Below are 12,986 nucleotides of genomic sequence, written 5' to 3'. Positions count from 1 at the left end.
TTAACTAATCGAATCGGACCGAATTTGATAAATATGCCTAAAAATTATCCTATAAAATATTCCAATTCATTAATTGGCTACAAATTCATTTTTCACAACTGTCGGTCGCTAGTTTTTAGTATTAAAAAAAGGGAAAAAAATAAAAATTAATTTTTAATTAAAATTATTTTAAAATTTTAAAAGTTATAATTTTTCTTAAATTATATAATTTAAAAATTATAATTTAAATAAATTAAATAATTTTAAAAAATTGGCTCTCTAACGTAACATTTCTGAAACAAAATTACAAACAGATCCTGGGGACGCTGCGTTTCCGTATTTGCCCTCACAACAAACCAAAATTACAAATCCCTCTTCCCATTGGTCATTGCTTTCCCCATCTTCTTCTTCCCTCTCTGTCTCTTTGATCTAAAGCCGCCATTAACGACTAAAATCCTAGTTCCCTCACCGACGACAGCAACAACATCATACAGTTTCGCACATAACGATGCTGTTGTTGTTGTCGCCGCGTTTCTAACAAGGAAGACAGTGAAAAAAGAAAATAGGAATAAAAAATGAGGTCTTCTTCTTCGAACACGATCAACATCGCCGCCAGCACACAGAGACTCGATGTCGATAATCGAATCGGCCTGCGACTCTATTATCGCATCGCTGATAACATCCTCAGACAGGTTCTTCTTCTCTTTCTATATTCTCTTCTAATTATTTTAGCTATGTTGGTATTAGAACTTAATCTCTGTGGTTGAGTCTTGAAGGGTTTAGCAATGAGTAAGGGACTTAGGGTTTTAAGTTTGATGATAAAGATTGCTGCTTTGAGCTGGTTTTGTGGTTGTGTGTAGGAGAATATAATTGTAAGGGGAACCCTTTGTTGGAACTAGGGTCTAATTTAGGGTTTGGTGGATTTCAATGTACTTCCCTAGTTAATAGGAGTTTTGTGGTTTACTTCCTTTTTTTAAGGAAAAAAATGGAGCTGCTTTTTGTTTTTATTGTAATTTTGTATTTTTTTAATGAATTGCTATTGGTTGTTTTGGGGTATACTTAAGGTTGAGGGAGAGATAGAGGGGCAAAAGGGTTTATTGAGATGTTACAATCTGCACTAGTTAAGAGCTTCTTGCTAATTACTATGCATCATGAATGCATTGTTGTACTTGAATTTGGAAGCATATTGGTTATGTTCATGGAGAATCTCTTAACTTGAGAATGGGGAGTACGAATTATTGAAATAAAAATATTTAGTACACACTTTCCTATAGGCTATAGTAGATGAATGAAATATTTAAAAAGTGAGCATGATGAGAAAAATGACATGCGTGAATTCTGTCATCTTTTTCATATTTTCCTTTCCCTTACAGTCTTGATATATTTTGGATATAAGGGTAATAGTTAAATTATCCTTTGGCTGGAATAATTATTTTGTTCTTTCTCGTAGTTGCACTTCTTGTTTAGGTTCTCTCTTGCGTGGCATCTAAATTCCAAATATTGAATTTTACATTGCAGGCTGATATCTTTCGGACAGAGAGGAATATTATTGACTTATATGTCATGCTCCTAAGATTTTCTAGGTAACACAAAAAGTGTCCTGTAATAAATGACTATTGGACTCAAATTATGATTGCTTAAGCTGAATGGTTTAAAGTAGCTGGACTTCGTCGTATATGAAATTTTGTCGTCAAACTGAATTGATGATCGTTTTTATTTTGTACTAGTTTGGCATCCGAGACAATACCACGACACCGAGATTATAGAACATCTCCACAAAGCAAAAAAGAATCATTGAAAAAGGTTTATCTCCTACTCTCCTTCAAATGGTAATCTATTATAAAATAGTTGATGTAATCTAAGTTTCAAATTCTTTCTGTAGAAATTGATAATTTCCATGAATGAACTGGAGAAGTTGAAACCACTGGTACAACAGAAGATCAATGAGCTTAACAGTAGACATTCTTACCAACAAAATGAGCATGGAAAATTTCATTCAAATAATTTAATGGATTTTTCTCCAGTGAAAAAGCAAACTGTGGGCAGTTATGGCCAAATAAAGGTAATATTTGCAGGAGAATTTGTTTTGAAGATTGTAGTTTGCCGGTGGTAATCTTTCTTTAGAATTACATACTTTCTTTTGCGCAAATGAATCTCTATTTTTCATGTTCTCCTTGAAAAGAAGTTCTGCATCCCTATGATATTGTATATTTGACCAGACAGTCAGACCAACTGCCATGGAATTTGGTTACCAAGGATCAAGGACCCAACAGTTCTCTTATACCAGGCCTGTCCAACAGCATTTGCAAAGACGGTAAGTATTGGACTCTTCATTAATTTATGATTGGTTTCCTTTTGGTTATGATATTGCATAATTTCAGTCATAGAATTAAGTTATGTGAAACTTCCATTCTTCTTTTTACTTTATCTGTAATGATCATATTCATGAGATTAAATTATACATTTGAAGGTTGATAAGCTAGGTGGTATCTTTGTCCGATGCCAATAATAGTGGAGGTGTTACATTACTGCATTGATTTTCATAATATAAACTTTGACCTAGTTAGGCGGGTGAGCATTAAACTGTTGCAATGTGTCCTTTCTTTGGTTATACCAGCTGGTTAAAATACAATCCTCTTAATGAAACAGATATACAAAATAAATTCCCAAACTCCCAGTTGGATTACCTGTTGCTTGACTAAGATGTCTGTTGCATTTTTTCTTACTGTTTTGTAGATCTCTAAATCTTACGCCTGCAAAGGAGGAAACTCGCTCTAAACATTCTTTCCTTGGTCCCCACGGGCTTAATGGGCATTTGAGATTACCTACAAGTGATAAAGGGGTATGCTAGCTTTTATCTGTAAATTCAATTCTATTCAAAGATCATCCTGACTTTTCTCTCTTGATGTAGGTCAGATATCCATCTATCACAGATCTATCTCCAGTTGAAATACCAAGGTTATTACCTATTTTAAGTTTATTCTGCAATGATTTTCCGACCTTTTCTATTGTTTTGCCTCCTGCTGTTGTGAAAAAAAGAAATAAAAATTGTATGTTGTATCCTGGTCTTTCTAAAATAATGGAACTCAATTTAAAGTTGTTGGTACTTTAAGAGGGTTTGTTGATTTTGAGAGTTTAAATATTTTAAAATTACAGGTTTGCAGCTATATAATGCATCTCGGGTTAGTTTATATATTTTTTCATACGTTAACTACATCCATCTGACCAAGTTCTCCCGTATACAGCCTACAACATTCTTTGGAAGATGGATGTCGTAATAAAAAAGACAATAGCATCACAGAAAACAAAAGATCAGATTTAGATTCAAATCTTGCCCAGAGCGTGGAATGCAATACCCAGCATTCTGAGGAACCTCCTTCTCTCATCTCTTTTGAAGAATCTGAAGCCCCTGCTCAAATCGGGGTTAAAGAATCTCCTTCTCTGATCTCTTTTGAAGCAACAAAACCCCCTGCCCAAATAGAAGTTGTCAGGCAGCCTTCTCCTCCACCTGTACTTGCTGAAGTACAGGATTTGGTCCCTGCAGTGTCACCTCATGTTGACGAGGCAGGATGCAAGGCAGATATTCCATCATCAGGTGGTTATGTTCATGCTGAGTCGCCTCTGCAGCTGCACGTTGTGAGAGCCAATAACATTTTATCCATCTTTAATGTATTCTATTAAGTAAATGTTTTCTGTGTGCTGATAATTTCTGAAAAATTAAATGTTAATAAAAGTTTGACGTTTTTCTCTCTGTTCCTAATAAATGCTTCTATTTGCAGTCAACTTCTATGATGGAAAATTTTATGAAGCTTGCCAAGTCAAATACGGACAAAAATTTGGAGACTTGTGGTATCCTTGCTGGTTTGCTTGTAAGTGATGTCGACAATTTGTTAACTTAAATTGGTGTGCAAAGATAGATCTAAAAGGAGCATAGGTCCCTGAAATTGAGTTGCATATTACCTATTATATAAACGATAATTTATCCATTGCAGAATCTATCCGAGACTCAAAGAAACTAGGTTTCCTATTTTCATGGTCTTGTGCTTTTGCAATAGCAACAATGTTCTTATTTACTTTAGCTATGTTTCTGTTAAGGGATTGATGTATAAGATGCAAGGTATTCTAATATGGTAGTTTAGGAAAATTTTGCTGTTGTGGTTGAGCTTCCTAATGCCTTAAGTACTATATAGTTCAATTGTGAGATTGTGATTTTTGCAATACATCTGATTGCAGAAAAACAGAAAATTTTATATTACTGCTCTAATAATCCCAAAGCAGGAGTCAACATCAGATTCTGTAAGAAATCTTTCCTTATAAATATTTTTGGGCATATGTATGACTATTATTTTTTAAAACCTTACAATTATTATGTACTTTACTACTTTCTGAGCAGTGTCAGGCTACAAATGAAGAGGAAATATTTGAAGTGCAGGATAAACGATCTCTTTTCCCCCTTGGGTGGATACATGTGAGTTTTCAAATCTTTCCTTTGTAAGGAACTGATTCATGCTGTAGAAAGATTTTTTTTTTTTTTTTAATTTCCTTACCTAAATGAAAAAAAATTATAAGAAATTATGTCATTTAGGGTGTAATTTCTCAATATCTGACTCTTTCATTTGGCTCATAAAATAGAGTTAACCAAAATCTAAATTCCTTGTATTTTATCTGCTAGCCTTGAATTGTTGTTTTGACACACTATTTGTGATTTCCAGACACATCCTACACAATCTTGTTTCATGTCATCAATTGATCTGCACACTCACTACTCATATCAGGTAAGTACATTAGTTTTAATTAAAGATTATTTTTATGGATTTGTTTTGCTTTGTCTTTGGAGGTGAATTTGTTTAGTTTTTAGAGAAAATGGTGGAAGAGAGAAAACCAAGAGTATTTATGATGGTGTTTTCTACTTTTATGTCAAATTCTTCATAACTGTCATGATAGATTCAGCTATAAACCTTTATCTACTGAACATAAAGTTTAGAGTATACTTCATATAGAACATACAAGCCTCTATGCTCCTGAAATTTTTTATGGACCTGCCATATAATTTGGCATAAATTTCTGCGGTCCTTTGTTACTCTACGGAACTAAGTTATTATTTATTAGGTGATTCCTTTATACTTTCTTTCATTGCTTATGTAAATGTATGTTCTCTCTTCAGATTATGCTTCCAGAAGCCGTTGCAATAGTTATGGCACCAAGAGACAGTTCAAGGTAAGGCACATTACAGATGTATCTTGAATTCTTGATTTATAGAGGCATCTTCCCTAATAAATTTTGGAAACACAATTAGAGGCCATAAGTTGAAACTTGAAAAGAATGTAAAATCCTTCCTAGAAAAATTAATAAAGGGTAAATTACATTGACATTCCTTAAGATTAAGTGATATTACACATGATGCTCTCCTATTCATAAAGGCATACACCAACCATCCTTTGAATTTAAGTTATATTAAACTCGTCACGATTCTAATTTACAAAATGTGACATTGACCTTTTTTATAAATACAAGAGGAGAGATTAGTGTCTGCATAACAATATATCAAGGTGTGCCCATGTGTGATGTTGCCCAACCTTAGAATAGGTTACTGTAATTTACCGAAATAATAATACATGCATAAACTTTGGAGGAAATCTCTTAATCATGGTTGTTCCTCAAAATATATAGTATTGGTCCTTACACAAAAAATGGGTATTTGAATTTAGTTCTCATACATGGCATTCTACAGAAAACATGGCATTTTTCGGTTGACAACCCCTGGTGGAATGAACGTCATCAAACAATGCCAGCACCGCGGCTTTCATCCACACAGTCAGCCTCCAGATGGTGGTCCTATTTACAACACTTGTACAGATGTTTACATGAATCCTGATTTAAAATTTGATGTAATTGATCTTCGGTGATAAGTGATAGCAACACTCTTTTTCATCATTGTTTGTATACCATGTTTTTTCCCTCTTTATGAATATAAGGTTTGCCATTGCCGTGGCCATCATGAAAGCAGGTTTTGGCCATGTTTGTATAAGAAGAAATCTTGCCCTTTTGATTGTTATTCTTGGCTGATTTTTACTATTCATCAATGCCTTTTCATGCTTCACTCAGGATTTAATCAAATCCTCAACTTTAATTTCTGAAGATAGATTAATTCTAAACATTTCAAAATCATTGCTTAAAGTATCCTCAACATTCCTGTGACTTGTTAATTGTTATTAACACTATAGAGTTAAATTTTGATGTTCGGATATTAGAGTCTGAGACTCCTTATGTTCTACTACTCCCTTTTAAAAATAGCTGTTTTTTTCTTTAATTCATTGAAAAGTTAATGTATTTACACAAAAGTGTGTTTGGATAAAATAATTCTTCAACGAATTTAAAAATTAAAAAAGATGTAATTTGACCATTATAAAATCTAAATGCACATTTCAAGTGTTTTCAATTGCATATGCTAGTTTTACGTTTTGACATCTCAATCCCAACATTGCTACTCACTAGTAGTTATCATTAATTGATGGAACAAAATGCTCCTCCGACTCCGAGAGTTCCTTTTCCCCTAACAAATAAACTATTTTCTTAACGAAATTAACAAGGCAACCACCACTTGTAAGTGAAGCATTCCATGCTAGCAACAATTATCTGTATTTCCTTCAATTTGGGTCCACTAAAGCAAACCATAGCCTAGTGCTGAATATGGTTATGGTTACATTTTTCCCTTCACCAACAAAATTGTAATGCCAATTCACTGGGGTTGAGAGATACATGCATTTTTGGTAGGGCATCTTAAAGAAAAGTAGTCGGATGAGAAGGAAATAGATTTTCTCAATTTTTTTCCGCTTATGTTATCAAATATAATATTTTACTATATACTACTCTCTAGGTTGGACTAAAAAAAATATATAATAAAAAATATTTATAATAAGAGATCATATTTCACAATATCAATGAAAAAGAAAAAATGATGATATACTCTTCGGATTGCCCCCATGTTGTGTCAGGTTTTGAGCATCTAAAAAAATAAGGAGTTAAGGACTGTTTTGTCATTAAGGTTATGGGCTTATTCACAATTCCATGTTGAGAGGACTGCTCACATGACAAGATGACAAAAATTGATTATACGTTTTTGTTAAAAGGAGAAACACTTGTTATGTTTTGGGGTCCCATTCTCAAATTTTAGCCCCTACAGCCCATGCTCTATATAGAGTTAGCCCATCAAGGCTGCTTGTTAATCTGTTATGCTATACTTGTCCCCTTTCATTTTAATCTTTTCTTACCTCACTTTCCTATTATGGCATTATGCCATAGAAGCAGTGAAGGATGGCTTCAAATTTTTCCCAAGTATTGCATGCTAAGGAGTTGGTATATCATGAATTTATTTGACCAAGTATAAGCAGATGGATATCATGTTACGTAAACTTACCCCTTTTAAATATTTATGAGCATACTATCTAGTATTTCGGTGTCAAATGTTGCAATTAATTTGTTTAATTCTCATAATATTTCTGTATCTAACAGGTTAAAGATGAATCTATTACAAATTAAAGTTATATTTAAGGATTTATCACTGATGAATAGGTTATTACACATAAGACGAAATTCAAACTCAAATACTTAATTAAATAGACAAGTAAATTAACTATTTGACTAACCTAAATTAATTTTAAATGTGACATCTTGAACTTTAGATTGCATAATATAATTATGGGGAATGCTAGGGGGACAATAACTTTGTTGAACAATATGAACAATCACCAATCAAATAAAAACACACTATACCTCCAAATTAACCCTCTAAATTTTAATATTAAAATAACCATCCGTACACTAGTAAAATGAACATCCGATATATCTATTGTTTACATTATTTAATATTTTCATTGTTTACCTATACTTTATAATTTGAAAACTGTGGTGGCTTCCTTTTTAGAGTATAGGAAATCATCACTCACCATCATTAAAATCTGTATTGATGGTAAGACTAATTAATTTGAACTGAAGATTGATGAGTGGTCTCATTGTAACATTTTTGCAACACTAAACCTTGTTGATTATCATAAATTTGATCCATCTCTCTCTTTTGGGAACTGTAATTTGATCATGATTCAAGAAAACACGCATAATTTTCCTTGCTTTCAAAGATAAGGATAATAGTTTTTAGTGTATCATTGCCTTATATATATATATATATATATATATTATGAGAGAAAGGAAAGAATTAAGATTTCACTGTCAGTGTGTTCATCTTTCGCATTTGGAACATATATAATTATTATAATTTTAACTGATTAATAATTGATAGAAAAGATATCACTATTTTTGTATGAAAATTGAAAATTGAGATAACTCATCGTGGGTTAACGAACTCATCGGATACCATAGTTGTATTAATTGTTTTCTTGTATCTTAAATTAAACACAACTTTATGTGTAAAACTCATTCTACATTCTTACATAAAAATTAATGATAATGAATGTAGATTAGTTCAATATATATATATAAAACAAAATAATTATACAAAATATTCTTAAAACTTTGCTTACACACATAGTTATTAAACCCGACCGATCCGATCGGTTGAATCGAAAATCCAGTCGTCACTTAGTTACTAATTTGAATTGAGTTATTGTTTGAACTTTGAACTGGTTAAGTGATTAACTTCGTAAAACTTAGTCAAATCTAATAAAATTCAGTCAAACTCGTTTTAAATTGGTTTAAATCAATCTGGTCAAATTTGGTTACATAATTTTTTTAATTAAATGTGTTAGGTAAATAAAATTAAATTATATTTACAAATTTTAAAAAATATTCTATTAACTATAATATATTTTTTATTTTTATGATTATTATTTTTATTTTATTTTTTATAAATACTTAAAGAATATAATAAATATAAATTTATAAATACTTGAACATTTAACAGTATAATAAATATAAACTAATTGATGGGTTATTAAAATTTAAAAATAATAATTAATTAAATACAAAATAAAACTAACAAAAATATTTATTATGAAAATAAAAAAATTAAACTAAATTTTATATAATTATTTAATTATGACTGGATCAATCGATTCAATTTGTAATTTACTAATTAAAACAATAATTTTAATGATTCAATAATCTGATGGTTTTAATAACTATACTTACACATCGAGTGTAATCCTAGCTACAAGGTGAGTAAACCAAAAGGAGTTGGAGTTTAATTTGATCCACCAAATTAGTGTCATATATTATGACATTATCAAGAGTAAAAGAAAAATATTTTTGTCGACATGTGCTTAAGAAATTTCCAAAGACACGATGATCGAAATATGGTTCTAGAAAAAAAAAAAGTATCTGATAGCACTTCACCTGACTTATTATTATTATTATTATTATTATTATTATTATTATTATTATTATTATTATTATTATTATTATTATTTGATAATATAATAACTTATGTTAAAAAGTAGTCATAATTCATCATATTAGACTAATGGAATTATTAATAATAGAGTCTCGATATCAATATCAAAAAGAAAAGGATTTGGATCTTCTAAATTTTGAATTTTTATTTTAGAGGGTAAAGTGTGATCTTTTACCATTGAATAGTTTCTCTCTCATATTTACTTTTGGTCCCACTTATGAAATAAATAGTGAGAGATCACACTTTACTCTCTAAAGTGAAATTCAAAATTTAGAGAATCCAAATCCTTAAAAAATTATGAATGATTAGTATTGGAATCCCAAAAGTCCAATATCTTAAAAGAGCAAGTCAAGCAGAGATAAGACTCGAAATTCCAAACATTATTCCTTTAATTGAGAAGAATCAAGATTAGTTAGATGTTGCCCTCACTCACTTTCCTCTAATCAAGCATCACTGCTCCTTACTCTATAATATAATTTCTTTTCGTCACAGTTTCCAATCTGTCACGGATAACATTTTTCCCTTTTGAGTCACATTATTCACTCTTTTGCTCCTACTCTCCCAACAATAATGGACAAAATAATCTTTTTCTGCTTCTTTTACACAGAGAATAATATTTAGCATTAAAAATCTTCTTTTATCTCGCAATTTTTCTCACAATCTTCTCCTAACTCCTTCAAATTTTGCATAAACCCTAAACCATAAGCTCTAAATCGATACTGTATAATAATATATTATATAGTACTCGTACGAGTTCAACAACTATTTTAAAGCATTGATTTTTCTTATCTTTTTAGCTTTTTTTAAGTTATTACCAATTATGTGCTCAGAAAACAGTCCTCCACGTTTATCATTGTCAAACGATGATGTTGCTCAACTACATGTTTTACCTATGAAACAAAATTCTCAACAAGTTCCTTGCAAGAACACAACAACAATGTTGCTTAACAATGATGATGATGATGATGACTCAAATTCTGAATTTGAGTTCATTACAACAAGCAACATCTTTGAGTTTGAATCATCTTCTGCTGATGAACTCTTCTCAAATGGTGTGATCCTTCCAATTCAGATTCAAGAGAGAAAAACCGCCACAAACAATGCTGCTAGAAAACACATGATCAACCTTCAACATCATACAAAGCTTCTTCCTCCAAGACCATCTTCTTCTTTTCATACAAGTGCTGATAAAATGAAGAAAGAAACCATTATTAGAGAACTTTTAGAGTTGAGTTGTTGTGAAGAATATGAAGAGAAGAACAACAACAAGAAAAAGAAGAAGCACTCTCATTGTTCTTCATCATCATCATTCTGGGGATTCAGTAGAAGCAAGAGTCTAAATTGTGAAACAAAGAAAAGCTTGATTTGTTCTTTGCCTCTTTTGTCAAGAAGCAACTCAACCGGTTCTGTGCAGAATAATCAAAAGAGAATGAGCTCAATCAACAACAAATCATCATCATCATCAAATTTTTGGTCATGTTCTAGCTTAAACTACCTCTTTCCTGTGCAAAAATCTGCAGCTTCAGGTAAGATTTATGGCCATGGTGGTATTAGGATTAGCCCTGTTTTGAATGTACCAACTCCTTATGTTTCCAAAGGGAGTTTAAATCTATTTGGATTTGGTTCTTTTTTTAGTGTTGGAAAGGTTAAGAAGAACAACAAGTGACTTTACTTATAATTATACTTACGATAAAGAATTTAATTTTAATATCGAAGAATGTATAAAATTTTATATAGTTGTCTAATTATATTTGAAGTAGTTGTTTTTGTTAAATATGATTATGTTACTGAATACACGTGTGTAAGACTCTTTTACTTTGACCATGTATCAAAATTAATACATATAATATTATTGATTTGTCATCTTTGATACTACATATTTGTAGTGGAAGTTAATGTCACAAAAATAAAGATATGGAATGTCATATATAGTTTAAATTAAATCTGAAGAAAGATTAATGTGTATTTTTACAAAAGAGAAAGTGTTACATGTAACAACACAATCACAAAAGATATAAAAATAAATACATATAATATCATATACGGTGATGCATACGGTGATACTAAGTAGTCAAAAAGTAATTACAATATAAAAATATTATATAAAAATTTTTATTCTCTCGATAAACAATTGACATATTTTTTTATCATTCACTATTTTTATCACCCACCCTTTTTCTACGTGCTTAGAATTATTAATTTTTTTTTTTATAAAATCAATTTTAGTTTTTTTCAAATCAAATTCCTAACATCCTTCAATCATATTATTATCCATTAAAATATAATTTCTCTGCAAAAATTATAGAGGTTAAATTAAAAAATTTTAACAACTTCTACTATACAACTCATATTTTAGATATAGACTATTAAAAAAATAAAATATAAAATATAAAAAAAATTTAAAAATAAAATTTTAAAAATAATTATTAATTCGTTATATTAAAATCAATAAATAAACATATATATGAATATTAAATAAAATATTAAAATAATTAAAATCATAACCTATTAGTGCTCATATGAGATAATTTGAAGAATACAATAAGATATATAGTTTAAAATTTGATAATATTAATTATAAAAATTTATTAATTATAGACATCATATGTATAAAATTATGAATATTACGAGCACAAAATTATGGATGTTAATAATATGAAACTATAGAGGTTATGTGTATGAGTTTATGAATGTTATGAGTAAATTTATCAATTGAATAAATTAATTTAAGAATTTAACATTTTTTCAAATTCAATTATAATAAAATTCAAAAACATCTGTGCTAACTTGATAGTTACTTATGCAATAACTAAAAAATGATATGTGTATATATGTAATATCTAATAAATATGAATTTAATTTTTAGATGTTAGTTGTATGTAATTATAGATGTTATGTATATGAACTTATGAATGTTATATGTATGAACTTAGTTAGTACAGTATAATTATAAATACGAATAAAAATACAAAAAAAATTAAATCAGTTTATTACCATACCTCATTAAAGCTAATGTGATTTTTCATATTCTCGAAAATTGGTTGACGGGCAATAATCTCATTGGGTGAGACCGTCTGTTGTTCAAACTATTCTTTAACTCCTTCCGATATAAATAGCGTGTTAATGTTAAATTCAAATGTCATATTATTTGCAATAATAAAGGCGACTTCTTGTAAATTTTCTTGACCTATCCCAATTGTGCTTGTAATTGAACTAAAGTTGTGATTTTTGGTCTCAAAGGAGTATACACCTTTATAGTTTTTCTAATAATGATAAACCTATTAAACAAGGCCTTAACGTTTGCTAACTTCTGAAATGATAATAAATAAAATAAAAGAATTAAAAATCAATTACAATTAAAATCATTTAATGAATATTATTATTATAGTTTTTTATTATTATTAGTATTTATTGTATTCTTAAATATAAATTTAAATTATAAAAGAAAATATTAAGTGGTGATTACAAAAAGGAACATACTCCCATAAAGATGTTCCAAACATTTTTTTAAAGTTGTTGACATATCACATTTTAATTGGTTGTATCTAAAAAATCGGTTAATAAATTATTCTTTAAATTCGGTTTTAAAACCCAGTTTAAC

The 12,986-nt window shown here is 29.8% G+C and overlaps 2 protein-coding genes across 2 annotated transcripts; both read left to right on the top strand.

Annotated features, from left to right (window-relative positions):
* The first annotated feature begins 291 nt into the window (after nucleotides 1–291).
* On the top strand, nucleotides 292–6,034 carry LOC107644287 (AMSH-like ubiquitin thioesterase 1). Its single transcript, XM_016348121.3, has 14 exons — nucleotides 292–671; nucleotides 1,498–1,562; nucleotides 1,707–1,782; nucleotides 1,862–2,041; nucleotides 2,199–2,293; nucleotides 2,716–2,821; nucleotides 2,891–2,937; nucleotides 3,225–3,615; nucleotides 3,759–3,848; nucleotides 4,213–4,275; nucleotides 4,373–4,447; nucleotides 4,692–4,754; nucleotides 5,144–5,196; nucleotides 5,711–6,034. The coding sequence occupies exons 1-14, from the start codon at nucleotides 555–557 to the stop codon at nucleotides 5,883–5,885; spliced, it is 1,596 nt and encodes a 531-aa protein (XP_016203607.1). The 5' UTR covers nucleotides 292–554; the 3' UTR covers nucleotides 5,886–6,034.
* A 4,171-nt stretch (nucleotides 6,035–10,205) lies between these two features.
* LOC107641205 (uncharacterized) lies at nucleotides 10,206–11,054 on the top strand. The gene has a single exon (XM_016344707.3). The coding sequence runs from the start codon at nucleotides 10,206–10,208 to the stop codon at nucleotides 11,049–11,051; it is 846 nt and encodes a 281-aa protein (XP_016200193.1). The 3' UTR covers nucleotides 11,052–11,054.
* The last annotated feature ends 1,932 nt before the right edge of the window (nucleotides 11,055–12,986 follow it).

The sequence above is a fragment of the Arachis ipaensis genome, chromosome B5 (genome assembly GCF_059453495.1).
Source record: "Arachis ipaensis isolate K30076 ecotype BB chromosome B5, ASM5945349v1, whole genome shotgun sequence".
NCBI classification, from domain to species: Eukaryota; Viridiplantae; Streptophyta; class Magnoliopsida; order Fabales; family Fabaceae; genus Arachis; species Arachis ipaensis.
The sequence above is the reverse complement of the archived record's forward strand: the minus strand, read 5'-3'. Positions and strand labels throughout refer to the sequence as shown.

What these genes read in the sequence shown, in the direction of transcription:
- LOC107644287 (XM_016348121.3), top strand. Translation starts at nt 555, where the DNA reads ATGAGGTCTTCTTCTTCGAACACGATCAACATCGCCGCCAGCACACAG. An exon ending in AAAAAGAATCATTGAAAAAG is followed by an intron (nt 1,783 to 1,861) that starts GTTTATCTCCTA and finishes TTCTTTCTGTAG; the next exon opens with AAATTGATAATTTCCATGAA. An exon ending in TCCCCCTTGGGTGGATACAT is followed by an intron (nt 4,448 to 4,691) that starts GTGAGTTTTCAA and finishes TGTGATTTCCAG; the next exon opens with ACACATCCTACACAATCTTG.
- LOC107641205 (XM_016344707.3), top strand. Translation starts at nt 10,206, where the DNA reads ATGTGCTCAGAAAACAGTCCTCCACGTTTATCATTGTCAAACGATGAT.